We start from the raw sequence: 22,685 nt of genomic DNA on the forward strand, positions 1-22,685 counted from the left end.
AGGAGAAAGGATGTTGGTCTAGAAAGCTCATGCAATAAACTGAGGTTCTGCATGAATCTGGATTGTCTGCCTCTAGCTAGAGAAATGGACTGCCTAGTGCTATGGTGCCATGTGCTTGGAGATGCTGAAGCTTCAAGAAAGCACTAGGTAGGCACTGGGGTTTCAGAGCCAACCTCTCTCAGAAAGACAGTAAGGGCTGTCTGGAACATTCTGTCAACTTCATGACCTGTAAGTCCACAAACTCCAGGCAGAGGACAAAACAGACACACAGACCATGTTTTAATTTTTAATCAGAACATGAATTGTCATTGCTATAGTGAATAAAACTCCATGAGTCAGAATGGCATGCAACTCTTTATTGTTCCTAGTCTACTGTGCACTCGGCACTCCAGGAATGACTTCACAGACAGTGTGAATAAAGGACTCCCGTGGCTGTGAGCTGACTACTCACCTGGAGAGAAACCAAACTGCTTCTCAAGTACCAGTTACATGATACTGCAAACTAATAAACATTAGAAGTAGTAAAACGCATAATGTCGGCAACATCGTGCTGTTTTTAATGCTTAAAATACCTGTTAGACATCATGCAACATATGCACTTCATGACAATGCTCAATTACACTCAAACAGCCAGGCACTGAAACATGAGCAGCTACCAGCACAGTGTCAAGTAAACAACACAGGTCCAGTCAGTGATAGACATCTCCACGAACACTAAGCCTGCGACCTCACCATCTATACAGTCCTACCTGTGGCCCAGGACATACTGCTAGAACCGACTCTCTATAAACGAACTCTGATCAAGTGACACACAGTTTTGATGCATGATGATGACAGGCACACTTCTAGCCTACATGACACTTAAATGTATGTGCTCATTCTAGCTCTGCTAAGAATAACGGCAAGTGTAGCATCACGGCCACACCGGCTCTGTCTCCTTATTCTTGCTCTGTTGTGGCGTCTAAGCTCCTCTTTAAAGCACACTGCAGTTTTTGTAGTTTCCCCCGTATTACAAGGCTGACTTAGGAACAGATATGTGAAACAAACTGCTCAGCACAGAAGGCAGTGCCGCACTTTTACCAAATTAAATATTTGCTCGCTGCTTTGTCTAGTATCACTATTACTAACTCTTTTAATGTAACAATTTCCTGACAGTCATTCAGTAACAATTTACACCCTTGTCTTTCTGACTCTCCAGGAAAGGACTCCTGCTTAGGCCTGGGGATGCAGCTCAGCCATTCTTCACCTAGCATCTGTGAAGTCCCAGGTTTAATCACCAGAACCACTAATTTTTTTGTATATAATTTTTTTTTGTATTTTTTCTTAGCCATGAGCTAAGCTGAGTTAGGTTAGGTACATAATTCAGGAATTGCAGAATAGCCCAGGATGGTTTTGAGGGCACAGGTGTTGGAAGCCTGGGCTGGGTCTGGAGAGAGCATCCCAGAATACATTGCCCTCCCCCACCTCCTCTGCTAAGGACTCATCATGGCCCAGGCACAGTGCTTTGGGTTCTGCTGACTCACTTTCTTATCAGCTTTTATCGCCTTCTTCAGTATATATTTTCCACTTGAATTCTAAGACCTCTTTAAAAAGCAATGAGTCTTACATAGTACACTGGCTATCCATTTGCTAGGCATTCACTTTTAGTCTCTGGTTTCTACTCTAAAACCTATAAATCTGTACCAAGATTAAATTCTAACAGCAATATTGGTTTCTGCTTCATCTAACACTATATCTTCCCTCAAAAGTTTCATGAATATTTTATAAAGGAGATCTCTAGGTTTTCTTCCTTGTGATTTAAGCCTTTAAATGCACGTCTGACCTATTTTTATATTCAGCCTGTTTCTCATTGATCTGTGCGGTTATGTGCCAGGGAAGGGCATGATGGTGGTGAGACTGCAAACTGCCCATGATGCAGGCGACAATGGAGATGACTGGTGGCCATGCTGTCTCAGGCTTCCCTCTGCTGTACAGAGGACGTGTGCTTCACCACGTGCCTGACCACCTCTGTTATCTGTGATGATAAACATGATGAGTAATGGTAATGGATCCATTCAAAGTTCATGACAGTCTTGTCCTTAGGGTAGGACAAGGCTACTTCACTTCTCTTTTGCTTAGAGAATGCTTTCTCTCTCTTCTCCAAAACCGGTGCTATCCGAGGCGGCTGCATGCAGCTCGGATGCATCTTTTGAGAGCCTGGTATAACTGGAACGCTGGCTTCGTTTGTGCGACATGCTCTTCAGATTTTCATTCTGAACAGCAGTTGGGTTGGGGCTGGGCCCAGGCCTCAAAATGACCTGAGAAGTTTCCCTGATTCCCTCCATCTCATCAAAGTTCTGGTTGGCTCTGTTGGCTGGCGTGGTATTGTTGTTGAGAGTAACAGTACTGGGTGTTCGATTCAGATTGTAGGCCTTCTGGCATGCGGGCCAGCTTTCTTCAGGGCTGCTAGCAATCAGGCTACACTCAGAAGGGCTTTTTTTGTCTTCTGAGCAAATGGACATCCGAGCTATAATTGGATCTTGCAGGCCACTCAGACTGTGTGGCATCCCACGCTTCCCGCTGTGGCCGTCGTCTTCAAGCTCTATGAGATTTGCCTTTTCCAGCTGGGAGTCGTCCGCGGCTTCATTGTGCAGGGAGTGGTTGGGAGAGCTCTCGTTTGACCTCACTCCCGAATCTGAGGAATCTTTTTTGTCAAGGAGAGCATCTGACAAATATTCTTTTGCTTTAATAAATGTTCTGATTGGCTCGGCGCTGTGTTCTGGAGACTTGGATGTTCTCTCTGCTTTGCCTTCAGCCTTTTTCTCCTTACCATCTTTGAGCAGTGGGGTATTATCTGACTCTTCGGTACCAGATTCATCCTCATCACTGGGCAGTTTCTGGTAGCGCAGACCACCTCCCTTAAGCTTCAAGTCTGTCTGGAAGAGACTGGGCCGTTCTGAGGCTTTCTTGCCTGGGAGAAGCTTACTACCTGACTGGTCAGATTTTTCATCTTCTTCAGTAATAGGGTCCAGGGGTGAGGCATCATTAGTGGACACCCCTGAAGAGGAGTAATCTATGACATCCCCCCTCTTCATTAAGAATGACTTCCGCCCATCATCCTGCTTAAGCTCACTCTCCTTCCCCCTTTCTTGCTCTAGATTAGAATGAATGGAGCCCCCTGAAGAACTCTGACCTATATAGTATGTGCTGTGTGGAGAAGATCTGCCACTTATTGTTGACGACCCTGTGCCCCCTTCTAACTGGGCCATCTGGGCAATGTACTCTCTATAGGCATCTCTATATTCGGCCTGCACCTTATCAGTAAGCTTTGAAATTTCAATACTGGAGTCCTGGGAATTGAGACTCGAGAGACTTGGGGTTCTGCGAGTTTGTGACTGTGAAGACAGAAAAAAAAATTTAAGAATTCAAATAAGAAGGGGAAAACACATAACAAACATTAGTTTAGGAAATACATATGTACACTAAGAATTTAAAAGTTATCAAAATACCAAGGTCTTTAAAAAGTCGACCTAACAATTTACCAAAAGCTAGGAATTTATGAGTAATTCTGTTATTAACTTATCAATTTTAGCAACATTAATTTACTGTTTATATTTAAAAGAACAATTTCAGGTTGTAAGTCATCTGACCAACTGCCCTAAGTAATTTCAAGTTTTTATTTAAGGTAAAAACATTGAGAAAGAATTCCTCTTAGAAGAAATAAAGAAGAAATAAAGAAAGATCTAAAAACCAAAACACTCAAGTCTTCAAGGTCTGATAAAAGAACTTGTCTCAGATATACGCTAGTCCTAAAATGAGACAGAAGAGGTGACAACAAAGGTCTGTGATGCACAGCAGCAGCTGTGGTCAGCTGGGCAGGGAAGGAGAACAGGCTACTTTGATGGAATTTCTAAGACTGAGTGGGAAGGTTCCAGCTGTGTTAGAGCCAAGGAAAGCTAATAGATGAGCAATTAAAAGTGAAGATTAGGAAAAAGAATCATGGGGGAGTTTAAGAATAGGCCACAGGAAAGGCTAGAACAAAGGTGTAGGGCAAACCATCTTTCCTTCGGAGGGGGCAGTCCCGTAGGATGCCGCCTGACTCCCTCCACCCACTAATGGCTGCTCTCAAGAGCTGCGCGTGCGGACCCATGGCTCCTGAACTGCATTCTGCAAGACACGATGATGTCTGTGCCTTTTCTCCTCATTCACACAGGAGTGCCCAGTGGAGTTCCAGAGCCACGTGTGTGCTGCCAAAGGACATGTGAGGCAGCAGCACCTGGGGACCCAGTTGTCTTCTAGGAAGCCAGGCATTAAAGGTATGTGCAAAACATTCCCATTCTCAATGAACGTTTCTTATTTGAAAAAAATATATTTTTTTCGAAAAAAATATATTTTTTTGTAAAAATGTTATTTATGTTAACCTATAATTACTTAAAATATTTAGAAACATTTTCAGTTTCTATTTAACTATTTTCTAGGTCCTGATAGTACTTTTATCACTTTACTGTGTGTGTGCCTGTGTGTGCCTCTATGTGTGTCTGTGTGTCTATATGTGTGTGCATGTGTGTACATGGGTCTGGAACGTGCATGGTGGCGAGAGGACAACTATGGGGAGCTGGTCCCTTCTACCATGCGGGTCTCAGAAGCCACACGCAGAGGTCACAGGGATGAGGCAAGCATCTTCCCTGCTGAGCTGTCCCCCCAGCCCAGGGTGCTGACTGTTGCTAAGAGCACAGAGGAGCTGTGAGAGCTGCTGTGCTGGTGGGGAGACAGTGCTGAGCAGCGAGGGGGAGGGGCTTCTCAGAAGGCTGGGAAAGAAAGGAAGGGCTTCTGTGGGAACAGAGACACCAAGGGACCGAGTGTAAACTTGGCTCATTGTAAAGTAATTCTTGTAGTGGTCAGTATTCAATAATAAAATGGCTTCTCCATTTAATGAAGATTGAATGGAGAAAAAGAAAAACACTGTCACTGCCAAATAAAAGCCCTCTCCAGGAGCTGCAGCCAGCACTGCCCTTCCCACACTGCCCAAGCAGAGCTTCCTGAAGCTCCTGACTTTGCCTCTCTCCCTGGACTCCTGTGCCCTGCTCTGGTTCTGCAGAGCTTACTGTCTTCTGGGCCTCCCTACCCTTCACACATCACTCACTTGCACTTCTGCTCCTGATGCTCGCCCCTGTCTACGAGTATCTCCACAGAGAGCACGCGTGGGGCAACCCACATAGGGTGCAGGTCTGTGGTCCCAGCACTCAAGATGCTGAGGCAGGAGATTCACTTGAGTCCAGGGACTGAAGCCCAGCCTGAGCAGCATGAAAGAGCAAGTGTGGTGCGTGCTGTGTCCCTATGCACAAAGGGAAACCAGACTGAAGGTCTCCATGAGTAGCAGCCGTTTCCCACACGGATGTACTCTGGCTGATGGTCACTGAATCTCATAAGAGAATGCCAAAAGAAAGGAAAATTTGTGACCACCCTAATACAGCCCCATTCTGTATAGACAGCGCTGGCCTTGAACTCACAGAGATCCTCCTGCCTCTGCCTCCTGAATGCTGGGATTAAAGATGTGCGCCACCATTCTTACTCTCCATTCTTTTTTGACTGTTTTCACCATTTTTGTCAATTTCTGAATAACCTAACTTTCCCCTGTGCTTTACCAATTCTTCCCCTGCAGACAAAAACCAAGCCCTTAAGTAGACATTCCTTCTTCTTGCCCAGCTGGGTTCTCAGTCAGCACTCTCTAAACGAGCGTCTAATGTACCAGCACATTTGCATCATTCTCCAATCATATGAAAAATGACATAAAATAAATACCTGCCAACTCAGATTACTATGTCGTGGGGCTCCCTCTTCTAGACCAAGTGTGTTCAGTTCTTCAAAGCTGAAGTTCAGGGTGTAGGGAGTCTGGCTGGAAAGTTCCGTGTGAGGCAGTTCACTGTGAGAAGCACGGCGAGCAGACTCCCCATGAGGAACTGGGGCGCTGGAGTTCTCATTGAGAAAGCGTGGGTCTTCAGGGACTACCTGGTTTTCCATACTCCTCATTTCCAAGACCTTAACAAAAGATGAATATCGTCTGCATTGTCAAACCACATGACAGAGGCTTTAGAGTTAAAGCACTGCCCAGTTACCACAACAGGGTCCAGAAGACACTCGCACTGCGAACATCCAGGGGAAGTATCAGCATTTTAGTTTACAAATTTTAAAACTTAGGGAAAAACAAAATTCAACTGCAATGTGTGAAAGGAAGCCAGAGTTGGAGCGGAGAGCAGCAAGAACTATATACCAGGTTGCTGACCTAAGGATAGAAACCACTCTGCTCCAAAGACAGCAATGAGTGGGTACTCAGAGCCAGTGGGCGGAGGTCAGGAAGGCTAGTTTTCAAGGGATTCTGGGTAAACCAATTTGGCAAGATTCTTGAAGATGAGGGACAAGAAGGAACCTGAGGAGCGCCAGGGTGATCTTATGTTGAAGGTGGGGCTCTTTCCAAAGTGGCTCGTGCATATTACTGCTGGCACAAAGCAATAGACATGGACAGACAGTGAAGGTTGAGGCCTGGAGGGCTCAGAGCAACCCGCCAAGAATTGGTCAAGGAGAACATTTTTGTCAACTAAAAGCAGGTGGATCTCTGTGAGTTCGAGGCCAGCCTTGTCTACAAGAGCTAGTTCCAGGACAGGCTCCAAAGCTACAGTGAAACCCTGTCTCGAAAAACAAAAAACAACAACAACAAAAAGCATGGAAAACTGATGAAATTGTCTCTAACTATTCATCATAACACTGGGTTGAATAGAAGTGTAAAACTCAAAAAAAAAAAAAAAGAAGAAAAAGGAAAAGAACAAGTTACACACACCAAATGCAAACAGTTTTTAAATGAATATGGAAAATTATCAGCTTGGACCAGCACTCACTTCTTAGTTCTGGGTTTGTACAATGTTGCAGACAACTTCACAAAATGTAATACAGTGCTCTGATAATGCTGTAAAACCTCACCATGCTTCTGAAAAGATGCCAGTCTCCAAAGTTCATATTCATCTCTTTCTTCAGCTCGTCAACACTGCACTGAGCCAATACCCGGCCATTTATGTTTGCCTGAGTGAAAACAAAAACAAAATCAAAAGCGTTCTGAATTCCTGGTGGTTTCAAGTCTGCTTCAGCGAGGCTGCACTCAAAGTGGCCATCATTCTCCATGCAATACAGTGAGCCGCACCTCGGCCACACAAACCACTTGACATTTTCCTAAGAGTCAAGCATTTCAGAGAAACAAAGCACACTTCAGGACCAACCAGCCTCTCAAATGCTTCCACCTGCTCTGTACTGGGCAGCAACAAAACCACCTAATTTTGCTTTTTGAATCTAAGAAAATATTAACATGAACACAGGGTTGGGGCTGGGAGAGAGAACGATTTCTACCCTGTTGAGTGTGTTAATTGCCAACCAAGATCTAAATGAAGTGTGTCTAACAAGCTGATTCACCACTTACAATACATAAAGAATGCTCAGATTCTAACTTCCCAGTTTATTAAACTTACTGTAGGCTTTCAATATGGGGGGCCCTGTAATTCTAGCTGCACTTAAATGAGAAACACTAGCATAATTCAAGGGTAGCCTTCTGATTTTATGGGGGAAAAATCCTGGCTACTAACTGGTAAAATGAGGTAGTATTTATGTTGGGATGGGTCTGATGTTCCATTTCCAGGTTAATTCCAAAGGAATGAGCATCCAGAGCCTGCCCATGGAGACTGAGAGCAGACTCCTGACACTAAGCATGTGCCTGCAGGAGCAGGGTCTGTGTGTGTGAAGGAGGTACTGACTTAGACGAACAGGGAGAGGCATGGATTAGCTCTGTAAGAAAACAGGCATGTGTTGAGTACTTCTGATCACATGTGGGCTAAGATCAGTCACATGGTGTCTATAAATACATGTAATTCTTTAAATGCACAAGCAACAGAGGCCTGCTAACAATGTTCTACTTCAAAAACTGTGATATGAAATTTTAGGCTGGAAGAAAAATCTGCAACTGGATGCAATTAACTTTATGTAGGCAATGTCTTCACTGCACCTCCAGACATACTGTCCAGTTTAGGGTGACTCTGGAGCTATAAGACATGGAAGAAAAGAACCGTCACGAATGCTCCAGCCTTGCAAGCCCAACCCTATGTGGTTCTTCAAACATAATACAACCATAACTCTCACATGATTAAAAAAAAATGACCTTTTGCTTTTGTAGGAAATGAACTCTACTCTGTGATTACTATGAAGCCACACAAACACATACTGCAGGGTGGGTATCCTTCCTCAGAACACCTGGAACTAACACCACTTCTGAGCACAGTGATCCCCACTTACAGACGGATATGTGTTCGGACTTTCCTCACCGAGCATCCAGCTCAACAGGCCTGACAGTGAACCTACACTGATCTCCATGCTCAGAAAGCTTCCTGGTCCAGAGATTCTGGGTTAGAACCGCATACTGTGTGGCAGCTGAAGCTAGTGGGCATCCCAGGGAGCTCCCCAGGCTCTCTGCTCCACAGTGAATGAGCTGTGTGCTCATCGTGCCATTCTACTCACCTATATTAGACCATGTGAGACAGCACTGCTAGTCAGCTATTCTTTCTTTAATCTACTTAGAGAACTAGAAACAAAGAGCAGTTGTAGGACCCGAAACAGGAAGCACCCATTCCACTTAGAGGTGTTGCATGTGTGGCTCAGTGTGAAGATGTGCTGCCCAGCACGTGTGGTGTGGGAGAATTGTCTGTATTCTGTCAATCATACTGTCAATCATATTTTAATAAAACACTGATTGGCCAGGCAGGCAGTATAGGCGGGAAAGCCAAACAGGAAGTAGGGGTGGAGCAAAGAGACTGGGAGTATTCTGGGACACAGGAAGCTCTCACTCCACTCCTGCGAAGACCACTGAAGAGGCAACATGTAACTTGCCCAGCTGAGAAAGGTACGGAGCCATGTGCTAACATAGATAATGATAATGGATTAATGTAAGTTACAAGGACTAATAAGGAGCCTGATCTGATGGGTCAATCAGTTTATAACCTTATGGAGTCCTGTGTGTAATTTCTCTTTGGGATATGCCGGCTGTTGGGGTACCGGGCGGGACGGAAACCCCAACAAGCCGGCCCTCATGCTACACACGTGGCTGTCTTCTGCGCTCTCAGGCCTTTCTCTAGGTAAGATGGAAACATATACGTCACCTTTTTGATTGTTGCGCAATACTGAGACAACATGGTCTGGTCCAGTCCTTCTATTTGCCTCAATTTTTCAGAAACGACATCCACGGTCATGGAACTCAGCAGCATCCCTGTGCCTGTGGTGGAGGCTGACCCCTAGGTAAGCCAAGGGAAATACAGATGAGTGGTGTTAATATGGAGTGTGTGAGGTCATGTAACAGAGAAAAATCATTAAGTTATTCTGCTGAAATAAAGAAAACACAGCCAGTGCTTATAGAATTTAAGAAAATGCCCTTAATAAGTAGACTCAGCTACTGTGACATGTAATGAATAGCATTTATTAGGGAAAGACGGCCTGACCCAAACCACTTTTCTAAGATAGTCATCCTGTGGACCAGGCTACATCTAGTCCTTATGATTATACTTAACTTTGAGAAATAAGGGAACTGCCCTCAATAAGAGGGAGAAAAGTTAAGGAAGAAAAGAAGAAGAAAATTACAGACACTTATAAAATACAAAAGAAACATCTAAAAATAATTTTAAGTGCGTATATTAAACAATTAAGTAACCTTAAAAACACTCTATGCACTGCCTTGGTAGTCAGGCTTCCAGAATCTAGGGAGTGGTGGACCTGGACCAAAGTGTAGCTGATCAGGTTTTATATAAATGTACTGTTTTCTTTGCTCCACCTATTTCTAAAAAAGGGTTCTGGAAGCTATAGCCCTGATAAGAAAAGCGACAATACAGAAAATGCAATAAAGGTGATGGCATTCTGATCTGCCCTGTTTACCCTTCAATATAATATTCATATGAGAAATAGGACTTATCACCTCCTTAAGAGAATATAAGCTTGGCTGGGAGTGGTGACACACACCTTTAATCCTAGCACTCAGGAAGCAGAGGCAAGTGGATCTCTTCTAGTTCAAAGCCAGCACGACCTACATAGCAAGTTCCGGGATAGTCAGGCAGGGAAAGGTAAATAAATGTTTCAATAAATGTTCTACTGACTCTTTTACCAGTGCCAAGAAACAGTAGACTATCCTATAGTTTAAAAATGCCTGTTAGATACAGTCAAACCTTATCTGTAGTGTGAAAACATAAATAGTTGTACTACCTGAGAAATACACGGACATATATTGTGTGTGTGCACATGCATGCATGCATATGTGCATGTGACAGGTGGAACTGTATTACTCAGACAGCAGGAGCAGCAACTTCATGAGTCAAGGACTCTACCTAGCTTACAAAAGCAACACAGGTACATCAAAGTTTAGAAATGGATGACCTGGAGCAAACTGCATCAAATATATTCATTTGTAGTTTGCTTTTATTTAACTATAAAATGCATCATATCTTACATGGTCCAAAGTTGCGCTGCCTTTAAAATATTAACAGCAAAAGACTAATCATTTCATACTTGGATTTTCATATCTCTGCACACAGCCCTTTTCTGCCTAGTAAGTCAGTCAGTGTTCCGTGTTCACTATGCACTATCAATGTATGAATTTAAAATGCCATGCTGATTTGCTCTTCATGTGCCATGAAACACCCACATTAATTGACTAATTTGATGACTTTAACTTTATTTACAGAGATATTTACATATTTACATGATAGTTTGTGAGCCATCACCTTCAAAAGAAACTCCTGTTCCCTTTAGTAGTCTCTCCCGTCTTTCAACACCAGCCTAGTCCCTGGCAATCAATCAGTTAGTTTCCACCTCTGGGTTTGAAGTGTCTGTCTTAGACATTTTATATAAATGGGACCATACAGCATGTGTCCTTCCCTCTCTGACTCTATAACTCAGCATGTTGTTTTAAGGCTCGTTCATCTTGTCACATGTCACTTTCTTTTACTGGTGAATAAGACTGATCTTTTAAATGTTACCCAATCCTTTAACTTGGATCCTTGCTCTCAATATATTTATATTGGCTTATTTTCTTTTCTGTTTAAAAAAAATCACAAAAGTAGAATTTCATCAATAAAATATAGGTTATGATAGATTATAGTTCATAGGAAAAAATCCATGAATTCATACTGAGAAGACTAAATTTGTTTTTGTTTTGATGTTAGATTACTCTATGAAAAAAAGAACTCTCTATATAGCCCTGGCTGTCCTGGAACTATGTACATCAGGCTGGCCTTGTACTCATAGAGATGGCTGACCTCTGCCACTCACGTGCTGAGACTAAAGGGATATGGACCACTCCTGGCCTTAAAGATTAATACTTAACTAAGTGAATTAGGAGGAAAAGACAACTTTTCCTTGTGGAATTCCAATTAATAAATGTAGCAAAGAGAAACAGAAAATCCCCACAAGGCAACCACCATTGCTATAGTAGCTGTATTATAATAAACTCCATTGATGGCCATCAATTAATGGGCGAAAGCCAAGCAAGTTGAACAGAACATGGCAGAGTTTCGAAAATCTACCCCAAGAATTTATTAGTTGGGAAAAGGAAAGCTGTAAAGTATTGACACCTAGCAGAGGCCACCTCAACCAAGGAGTTAAGACCATGCCCGACTATTTGTAAGTTTGTCTTATCAACTGATAAGTTATTAATTTGAAAACCAGTATAGCAATAGTTTCTTTGAATGAAGGATAAAATGTTAATCATTTTCCAAGTCTTTCATAAAGTAATAATATATAGTTAAATTACTTTTAAATCAAATGACTTTTATAACCAAAATAATAAATTTTGAATGGAGATATTATAAAAGTAAAATGAATATAAAAATTTTATTAAGTTGCCAAATTCTTAGTAGAAACCAAGTATATTATTTTGAGAGGAAACAAGGAACCCAAATGCTAGTCCTTCAACGTTTACAGTGCATTTTCATTTGAAATCCACCTGTGTAATCCAGAACAGATCAACCAGCAGACTGGTTTTCTAAATCGGAATTTATTTATTTATCTTTCTTATATGAAAAACTCAATGCAGCACACATTAGTTTGTTTAAACTATTAGACGATTGAAACTGCATCCTCATCAGAATTTCTCCAGTTCAAAGCAAAGCTATGAAAACACTAGTTACCTGAGGTGGTGGTTTTGCTTTCTGGTGTCAGTAGGTTAACAGTATACTCTGATATCACATCTTCAGTCAATTTATTAAATAAGCTGAAAACTGATTAGTTGCAGTGACTGCCATGCAGAGGCTGAAAGCAACTACAGAAATGAATCCAAGACACAGAATGCGCAGAGATCTATAAAAAGCCCAGCATGAAGTAGCCAATGACCGTCTAACAGCCTGCTAAGGTAAGTGAGATGTCACAGGAGTTTCTGTACCTGTCTCTGTCTGTTAAACCCAGAGTCACACGGCTTTAAGGAAGGAAGGAAACAGAGTGAAGGCCATGAATGTGAAATAAACCATCAAAGCACACGCATTGCACACAGAAACAGCCCACACCAAGCCTCTTATTTTCCTCCACTCTGAACAAACTTTGGTATCAGCAGCACTGAGTGAGAAACATACAAAAACCAGTTTTATGCCATTAGTAGATATTTAGAAATTTTAAAGTTGCACTATTAAAACTTATTTTTTCCATTAAAAGAATAAATCATGCAACATACATTCTACAAGAAAACTAGGTAAATCATATTTCCCATGAAAAGCCAATATTCTTCCAACATATAAGCTTAAAACTGTCAAAAATTTATAAGGTTTAATTATTTAGACTACCTCAAAGGACAGTTATTGTTCAGAAATACACCATTAAATATGAGTGTTGATCCTAACAAAAGCCTCAATTGCCTGTTCAAAAGATGTCTTGAAACTTACAGTCCAACAAATCAGAAATGTAAAAAAGAAAAAAAACCCACATTCTTTATTGCCATATTGTAGAATTCTAAGAACTCTATTTCAAAGAAAACAAACATTGCTCTTACTTGTTCTTATGAACTTAAAAATCAGTGAGCTATATTTTTAAAAGCTTAAAGCCATCCACAGATGACTAATAAATTTAAACAAAGTAACTGACCACACTGTTTTAGTGAGCAAGAGCAAGGCTCTGCTAGCCTTCCCTCAGACATCGGTCTTTGAACATGGTATCTGGAATCCACAGGTGACCTCTTCTACCTACTACAAATAAGCTTTTAGAAGGTGCTCTATATGCACATCTCCACAGGGATGTGCACGGGTATCAGACCAGTCAGTGCAATGATGGTCTACTCTAAGGTGCCCACAAACAGGAAATGCAATTAGAAACTGTTAATTAGCTGGAAATGAAACTTGACTCTTCTTCTTCCTGTGTTATGTTATTTTGATCACTAGGTAACTTACTCTTCACGTGGCTGGAGAAATAGTCCTGTCAAAGACGATAGATAAAGCTGAACACCACAGTGTAAAGACACTTTAAATAAAAAAGAAGGAAAAAACTACTAACATGTTTGCCTGCTTTTTAACTTGAAAAATAGTTTACATTTTATTTATTTTTAAATATATGGCTATCATATGCTTGCAGTGCCCATGGAGGCCAGAAGAGGGTGGTGGATCCCCTGGGACTGGAGTCATCTATAGGAGGTGAGCAGCTGTGTGGTACTGGCTGGAACTTGACCTGGGTCCTCCAGAGGAGCACTCAGTACTCTCAACCACTGATCCATTCCTTCAGTCCCTGCTTTTTAACCTTTTTAACAATACCCAGGACTTCAATATTACTGTAGCATCATCTTTGAAATATTTCACTCCATTTACTTGAAATTCAGAGAAAAAAATTAACTGAAATATGGCTTAAAGACTTCCATGCAGAAAGAAAATACAATTTGGGTTATATTTAATAAAAGGGGAAAAACTAGCATTTCCTTCTAATTCAAAAAGAATAATGAAAATCCACTTAAGTACTGTTAAAAGGGTGCATAATATTCAGCTAGTTGATACTACTGCAGGGAGTCTCTGAGGGGGGTGGGCACCTGTGGTACACAGAGTCTCTGAGGATGTTGGGCACCTGTGGCACGCATAGCCTAAAGAATGCCTACCATGCCCGATTCCTTACCCGCATCTGCAGCTTTCTCATCCAGCTTTTCTCCTGAGCAAACAAGAGACAGCTTGGTTCAGACACAGTTGCCTTGAACACAGCTGGCAAGCCCTAAGCAGTGGTGGAAATAAAATACCTCCAGAAAGCTCCGGCTTCTCACACTTTACTCCATGAGCTGGAGCCCATTTAGCAAAAGCTCTAACATTCATTTGAAATGCCATTATTAAATCAACATTGTCTTCAATCTCTTAAACCTAATGGTAAGAACACACTGGAAAGTGTGAAATTGTTTTAATGTTGCCTATGTAATTCTGAAATTTCTTTCAATTAAACTTGATACTAAATCTGTCATGTCTTTTTTAACAATGTATAGAAGTGATCTCCCAGAGGCCAAGAAAGGCGGACACTGGTGATCCCTTGGTGGGCTGGGAATCCACAGGCTGTGAGTGCAGGGTGCCTTCCATTTTCGTCTCCTGCTCTATCCCACCAGATAGGGCCTTCACGTAATAAATATATGGTGGGACAGAAAGTGCTCACTCAATGTCAGCCAGCAGTGTACAATGCTAAATCAGTAAGGAAAACAGAAGGAGGAAGAAATGCTACGACATTACTTCTTATGGGGGGGAAATGCCTGCCAACGAAAGGTCGTTCTCACCAGGAGCAGCAAACTCACAGCTGCGATCCAGAGCAGGTTTGAATCACTAACAAAATGTCATCCAGGAGACCTAACCCAAGGCAGGCCCTCCATAAGGAGCCCTTCCTTCCATTAGGGCAACAGAAGGCTCACCATGCCACTACAGTTGACTTCTGAGCCATGTGGAGTTAGGGTACCAACTTTCTAAAAGAGCCACAAACCTGGGAAAAGCTTTTGGCTCCCTAAAACTCTTGTTAGTAGCCTGCTTCTGAACATACGCCTCCCTGAGAACAGTAAGTCAGTCCTTATTTCGCATGCTACATGTCTTATACAGTGTCCTGTTACCATTGTGTGCAATTTCCTGGAGAGACAAACCCATACTCCCAACAGCGTTTTAAGCTGACTCTTGCAACACTTGACCTTCTCATGACAGCAGCAGGAGATGGCCATAGCAGCCAGGACCCACACTGTGCCTCGAATGCATTTACACTTCTCTCACTGTGAGTGTGCCATGCATTGTCTTGAACACTCTCAAGTTCATAAACTTGGATAAATTTTAATTATTTAGAATTTATTCTTATATGTTAGTAAAAAATACTTTTATTACACATTATATGCATTCATGACAAACCCATTTTTTTCTTTCCTTTCCAGTATGTCTAGACTATGTGGTTTGTAAGGGTGTTTTGTCACTTTTGTAAATCTTTTTTCTCAAAGCAGCTCTCATCTAAGTGGAGCCATGCAGTGTAAATCTTTGGTGAGAACTCTACTGAGAAAAGGTAAAGGCACCAAGTGAAATCTTCCAGAAAAACTATGAGTTCCCAGACACAGTCATGTGCCACACGATACTTCAGTCAACTTAAGACTGTATATTAATGGGGGTCCCATGATAACACTCCATCTACTGACAGTGCAGTTGCCTTAGTTTGTGTGGGTGCACTCCATGTTCACACCCCCGTCCTTAAGACATTCATGGTCATATTTACAACCTCAAAATTCCTCTAAATAATGCCTCTCGTGCCCAAGAAACATCAGTAAATAAAACACCTGGGTTAATCTAAGCTAGTTGCAGATGTACACACTGCTGTCAACTATTAGTCAACAAACACCTAACTTGAAGCAGTTTGAGTTCTGAGTCTTTAAGGCTCTGGGATATTCTTAGTAAGTAATAATGTACTTAAATATGCTAGTATTTAAGAATTCCCAATTCAGACCAAAGAAATTGCCCTGCCTTTTCAAGACTGTAAAGCACAGAATCAGGGTAGCTTGTGCAAGGATAGGACTGCATCACAGATCTATTTAACTCCAAAGGCTGCACCCCTGTTCATACTCACTGGGAATGGGGAAGTCAGGATCAGGGGCTTGGAGCATTCTGGCTCCTTATGTACCCCCTGCTCCTGTGACCTGGTGTAAGCCCCACACATTTCACCTGAGCCATGGAGGCTGAACCAGCCCCCAAGATACTAGCTGTGCCTCGAGAAGCTTCAGAAGAAAAGGGGTGTGTGACTAGAACCAGCCCAGGGGCTGCTCCCCCTGCCTTTATGAAATGAGGTATAGATTAAAGCTTCAATAATGAAAAGGGATTTCTCTGCCTTCGATGAGGATATACTTACTAGACCTTTCTAACTCTTGTCCTCTGAGAGCACTTCTCAGGTCTAATATTATCTTCACTTTCACAAGATCTGGCATGCATGTTTTCTCATAAAATTACAGGGAGCAAAACCACCACAGAGGTTTATATTTCAAGCCCCTACTTTGTGAAACACTCAAATATTTTAATTTACTTGCTAATCTTTGACTGGACTTTGTAGACTATAATCTTTGTAATGTTAATGTGGGAAAACTTATTATTTTTACAAACATTTGGTTTGTCAGAAATTCCTTGAGGTAAAAACAGATGAGCTCACCTATATTTTGCAAAGATCATAGTTGGTTACTTTTTAACTTCACTTTCCCTCTATGTTATCCTATCTGTAATAACACCACAATTTGTTCTGAAAGGTTGGTGCAGCTCCTGGCTTATCTATAAGTGATCTTTCTCATCAGGTCTATGAAGGGGATCCTGGCCACACAGACACGATCAATAACCAGCCCTATTGTCCCAGTTAGGACTAGGTAGCCTCGAGTATAGAGGGACCACTTATTCTCCCATAGGCTGCTGACCCAGCTAGCACCCATGGCACCTGTGTCTGGCAGTGTGGTGGTATGCTATGAATGGCCCCCACAAGCTAATAGATTTGAATGCCTGGTCACCAGGGAATGGCACTATTAGGAGGAGTGGCCTTGTAGGTGTGGCATTGTTGGCAGAAGTGTGTCACTAGGGATGGGTTTTGAGGTTTCAAATGCTCAAGCCAGGCCCAGTGTCTCTCTCTTTCTGCTGCCTACAGATACAGATGTAGCACTCTTGGCTCCTTCTCTAGCACCATGTCTGCTCACACACAACCATGCTTCCCACCATGAGGATCATGTACTAACCCTCTGAAAGTGCAAGTCACCCCAATTAAATATTTTCCTTTATAAACATTGCCATGGTTACAGTGTCTCTTCACAGAAACGAAACAGTGACTAAGACAGGCAGGTTTGCCATTCCACCACTGCTTTCACAGGCTTTGAAGAAATGTTGACTTGTTTTGCTTAGTCTTCTACAAAACACACTTTATAAACTATTGCCGCTGTTAATTTCTTAGAAACACAGGAAGCATGGTGAGCATCTGTTAACACTTGACCAGCTACAAACTACCTTTTAGTGCGACAGAACATGAAGTGTGTTATCTTACTGACAGACACAGACACTGCTCTAGGTGAGATGCCTTCATGTCTTGTTACTGAGTTCCTAAACATGGCTCAGGAACTGCATTATCCCCCTTCCTCAGAAAAACTCAATCCAAACCTTGTCTAATGCTCTCCTTTCTGAACCCAGAAACAACAAGTTACTGCACCTTTTAATTACAAGTGCTTGCCTACACTTCTGCCCTAGCTGTCTCAGCATCTCTGTGTCACTGAGGTCATGAAATCCTTCACAGTATCTGATTTCCATCAGAAATTCACTGAGAAACTTTAGTCCCTAGGACTGAACTGCACACATGAATCCCTGTAGCAAAGGTCCATGACTAATTAAAAGTCACTTTGCATACAGTGGTGATGCTCCATGGGCCACAGCATCCTTAAGTACCCAAAAGAATGGCTGTGACTCAGTAGGTCTGTCATTGGTGGATAACCAAAGTTGCTCAAACACTTCAGCTAATGTTAAAGACTTAAGAATCATCAACTCCTCAATAAAACAACAAAATGATTCCCCTTGTTTTCTCTTAATAGAATTAACTCAAAGAAAATTAAGGTTAAAAAATCTATTATCTGCTCAAATGCATGTTTTACCCTAAACATTCTAGATAAACTTAGGATGAGCGACTTCAGCCTGCAACTTTCTACTGCTTACTGCATTTGAGCATAGTCTCAGAGACTGCGTGTACCTGCGATAACATATCCTCAACATAAAACACAAACTGAACTCTTCAACTGCCTACTGACTGACTAAATTAAGATTTTATGACTGTTCATCACAGGCATTTCTTTTTAAACATTAGGTTGGGAATAATCATAATTTTAGTGCCTTCCTCCACAGTTTGTTGGTTCTTATTTTTTAAAGAACTCAGTATCTTAATGTATTAAGGGGTAAGGGTTTAAACAACTTGCTTTAGATGCTGAATCAGCTCTAGGTCTTTCAAAAATAAAGAAAGGAAGAAGGATATTGCATAAAGACTTCACCAGTGGAGACGCCTAGAAGCAAGAAAAGAGTTACTAGAGACGTGCTGATCTACACCATCTGGCTCACACCTTTCTCTAGCGTCAAAGGTGATTTTGAATACTTTTAAAGCTACCCCACATGAACCATACCAAGTGAAGGCACTATAAAAACAGTTAAAGATGAAAACAACTCTCAACACTAAGGAAAAATTCACTGCCGAATATTTGTGGTGACTCCTGGAAATAGTCCTTCCTTGCTGGAGAATACAAGTCCCTCCCACATTACGGAAAAGGGGGAAATGCAGAAAGAACATTAGCTGTGGAATGGATGCATGAGCTATAATTATTAGCACTCGGCTACTCTACACTGCCAGTCACACCATCAGTGAGTTAGTGCACTGCTGCCAATTGCGTTAAGATGGTCATTGCTGCTACAGAAGCAACGAGACACTAGAGTTCCACACCACAAGACTACTCCATTACCCTCGAGGAGTCTGTGGGTGAAGGAAGCCCCTCAGCAGCATCCTCCTTGATAACTTCCTAGCAACATAAACAGGAGAGTGGGTGAACAGGGCAGGATGAGCCACATAGAGATGAACGACATGACGCTAAAATGACACACAGATAACACCAAACACTAGGGTGACTGGATATCCCCTTCCGCCACTTCAACATCTAACTAAAATTAGATTAACAGGGATTTGTTTTTATAGCTACTTAAAGTTTATCATCAGGAACCACTAATATATTTGGTACAGATGTATTTTGTTTTGGATTAATTATATTCAGTAGTGTGTTTAAACAATCTTATTCTATCGAATCCCTGCCACAGACTGAAATACCTTTCTCTTACTGCAGCCTTTCTGCTAAACCATAGTCTAATGTATATACACACAGAGATACCATAGAGATGTCCTTAGAAAGATACTAGAAATCAGCAGATATAAAACATCTAGGTTTTAAAGTTTTCATAGCAAAGAATCCATTACAAGCCAGAGATTTCTGGTTGTAAAAACTCAACATTTAGTCACTGAGATGGCTAGCCAGTCTTCTTTCATAGGTATTTACCAGAAATGAAAATATACATTTTAGATTAGTACCAGCTTGATGCTGAAAACTATAAAATAAGTTGTACTCTTTTACTTCAGAAAGAAAAAAAATACAGCCTTTAATGCTATCCATGTTCTTTTATGAGATTAATATTTTAGTTACCCTTTTATATACTTACTAGGCCATTGTTCTGATCTCTGGGCAAATTCGTTTTTACTGATGAACGTGAGATGAGATGTTGGGAACCGCCAGGGTAATACCTTGGCGTGTAAAGGTATGGGGCAAAGAATGGCTATGGAAAAACATGTAACAAAAAAAGGGCATGAACAATTACAGAAATCAAAGTGTAAGAGATTTATCACGTGAAACCAACCAACACAACTCCAAAATTCAAAAGCAAGTGACAAAACAAAAACCTCCTTCACACTCTGTAAGCTCCAAACCAGAGTTAAGACAATGACGTACACTCTCTCTTGTTCATCTGATTTGTTTTGTACCTTAAGAGTTGACACAAACATTTTTTCTTTATATTTAACATTTTAAGAAGTTTGGTGTACATGATTTGTACATATTAACTTACAAATTTTTCTTTAAAGCAGTCTAGAATGTTATTAGAACACTCTGCCTTACAAAAAAAAAATTAAGTTATATAAGACCCAAATGGTTCTGGTCATGTGGGAACGTGGGGGCCTGGAGCTCAGCTGTGTTACCGCACACTGGAGTGCGCGCTAAACTAGAAGGTGGGGAGACTGCTACTGACACGAGACTTAACTTCTGCATTTACTCATGGCCAGCCTCACCTAGCAGACTATATGGACTACAAAGATGAGGATTCATTAGGCATCACTGTGCCGAGGTAGCCGTGTCTCTCTTCTTTACTGTTGACAGTTTAAGAGAATTACTATGACTTTTAATGGCATGGCTCACAGCCCCTAAATAATAATAGAAACACTAAACACCAAAACAAGAAAAATTTAGTGTCTTAAAAATAATTAAATACTTTAAAAGCATATTGTATTATTGCTCTTAAAATAAGTGGATATTAAATGCAACCTAGATGGTTTCATAATTCTTTTTTTCAAATAAACCTATTCTCATACCTTTAATTAGTATTGATTGAGCCATCTTATGTGAAATTATAACAGATTCTTAAGACTGGTGACTACAGATCTGTATTCCACACCACCTACCACACAGTTAATTTTTACAGAGAACAAGCATGGCATAAACCTATTAAATGCTATTGACTCTTCCTGTGTCACCTTGTCTACACAGAAAAACGGAATTACATTTCTAAGGCTCTATAAACAGCAAACCTAATTACCAATATGGCCATTTAAAAAAATAAAAATTTAATTTAAATTTTGCAATTTCTTCTTTGCCACATTTATCCCAAACTCTTTCTTCTCAGCTCATGTGGAATAAAGTCATGCAGACAACTGCCTTCTATGAACATTAGCTCCTGTATTTTCCTGAATTTAGACTAACCAGGGAGAAAAGAAGAATTTAAGAGTACAATTCTATAAAATATACTGACTCATGATCCGTTTCCTTCAGGAAATCATATCATTAGCATCATTACATGATTCAGGTCATTAAGGTGAGAACAGGCACCTTCAACTGATGACACCCAACATTTGTTTGGATGTCCGTGCTAACTGTGCTTTCAATTATTAGTTAGGAAATTGTGTATTAAGTAAAGAACTACATATGACTGAAGGTACTTGAAATAAAGTTATAAAAATGGCGGTATTAACTGGCAATAACATTTGATCCTTCAAGAAGTATGCCTCCCATATGTCTAAGTACTATGAATGACTCTAGGAATTCATTGCTATTATAAATGCCAAAATAAATTGTTACACAAAATACACCAAAGGAACCCTTGTTTATAAACAAGACCACAGAGCCCTTTAAAATGGAGGGCAGTCACCACTGAACTCAGTGTTTACTTCCTCATCAAGAACATAAACAAAAGCCAATATCTTAGATTCAGACTCTTTGACAGTCTAGAACATTACAAAATTCAAGACTCTATTTAAAAAATCATACAACTGTACATTTAAGCCTTACACTTTCCTATTTTAAATCCAAATTACAGTTGCAAACCAGTATCAGAGCCCACAGGCAGAAAGCCCGCATGCCTCCTGGAAGAGACTCTCCAGCAAAGGTGTGGGTGGGGCTGCCCCTTACCCTGTTGTAGAATGGGTGCTGGGGGCCGGACATGCCACTGTAATAGCTGCTGTGAGGTTGAGGGGACACAACCCCGCCTGGGAAGGGCCCGTTGAAGGATGCTGAGGAGGAGCAGACAGATGCAGGCTGACTGTACCCGGACGGTGGCCGAGGGGCTTCATGCAGAGGAAGCGGGGGATACGCAAGGCCTCCTATGTTGATCTGCTCTCTTGCAGCTCGAACATCTGAAAATTCCATCATAACCCAAAAGGCAAAAGAGAACAGGGCACTAGTGATGAGTCTTGTTGCCAGCTACTAAACAAGAACACGCATTCAGTACTGCAGTAACTTCAGTTGGGTTTAAATGAGTTGATGGGAGATCTTTAATAGTCTACAGACTTTACGTGGAGAAAAAAAAAAGACCAATTGCTGTAAATAAAAGGGTTGGGTTTTATTTTTCTTCACTATTTGAAAAGTTACTACACATTAATTCTTTTCTCAGTTAACAAACACCATTTTTTTTTTTTGAGTTTTAAAGGCACCGAGAAAAAGAACTTGGGAGAGTCCCTATTAGGAACAGAAGACAGATGAAGGGACAGTTATCACGTGTGCCACATGAAGTGAAAAAGAATGGGAGCTCAGAATTCCAGAGGGAGAGTTTGGTGAGGCAAGGGGGAGAGCATAGGAGTAAACAGCTGATATCGCAACACCCCAAGGAGTCCACACTCCCTGTCCTTACACCATCTTGGTTCAAATGTCTTACTTTTTCATGAAGCAAGATAAAATTAGTCAGCTAAGGTAGAACGGGAAATCTGCCATGCATGGTGGCACAGTCCTGCAGCACCAGAACTTCAGAGGCCTAGGCAGGAGAATTGCAATGACTCAATTCAACTGGGGCTCCACAGTGAGACCTCACCTCAAAAATAAAAACAAAACCAACAAACAAAAAAGGAAAGAAAGAAAAAAA

At 41.4% G+C, this 22,685-nt stretch overlaps 1 protein-coding gene across 10 annotated transcripts in view; it reads right to left on the bottom strand.

The window, feature by feature from the left end:
- Window positions 1-341: 341 nt before the first annotated feature.
- Kidins220 (kinase D interacting substrate 220) overlaps window positions 342-22,685 on the bottom strand; it is an 89,087-nt gene continuing 66,743 nt past the window's right edge. For 3 of the 10 annotated variants that reach the window (XM_048439795.3, XM_048439794.3, XM_085690832.2), the window contains exons 24-32: window positions 21,740-21,963; window positions 19,725-19,838; window positions 18,980-19,036; window positions 14,137-14,169; window positions 12,434-12,466; window positions 9,171-9,302; window positions 6,955-7,053; window positions 5,782-6,018; window positions 342-3,374 (exon numbers count right to left, since the gene is read on the bottom strand). In XM_048439795.3, the coding sequence (XP_048295752.1) occupies window positions 2,115-3,374; window positions 5,782-6,018; window positions 6,955-7,053; window positions 9,171-9,302; window positions 12,434-12,466; window positions 14,137-14,169; window positions 18,980-19,036; window positions 19,725-19,838; window positions 21,740-21,963 (2,189 nt within the window). In that variant the 3' untranslated portion in view covers window positions 342-2,114. The remainder of the gene's footprint in view (window positions 3,375-5,781; window positions 6,019-6,954; window positions 7,054-9,170; window positions 9,303-12,433; window positions 12,467-14,136; window positions 14,170-18,979; window positions 19,037-19,724; window positions 19,839-21,739; window positions 21,964-22,685) is intronic. The other 7 variants (XM_048439798.3, XM_048439796.3, XM_048439800.3 and 4 more) reach the window with 4 other exon arrangements.

Source organism: Myodes glareolus, chromosome 6 (assembly GCF_982192425.1).
Source record: "Myodes glareolus chromosome 6, mMyoGla1.1, whole genome shotgun sequence".
Classification (NCBI taxonomy): domain Eukaryota; kingdom Metazoa; phylum Chordata; class Mammalia; order Rodentia; family Cricetidae; genus Myodes; species Myodes glareolus.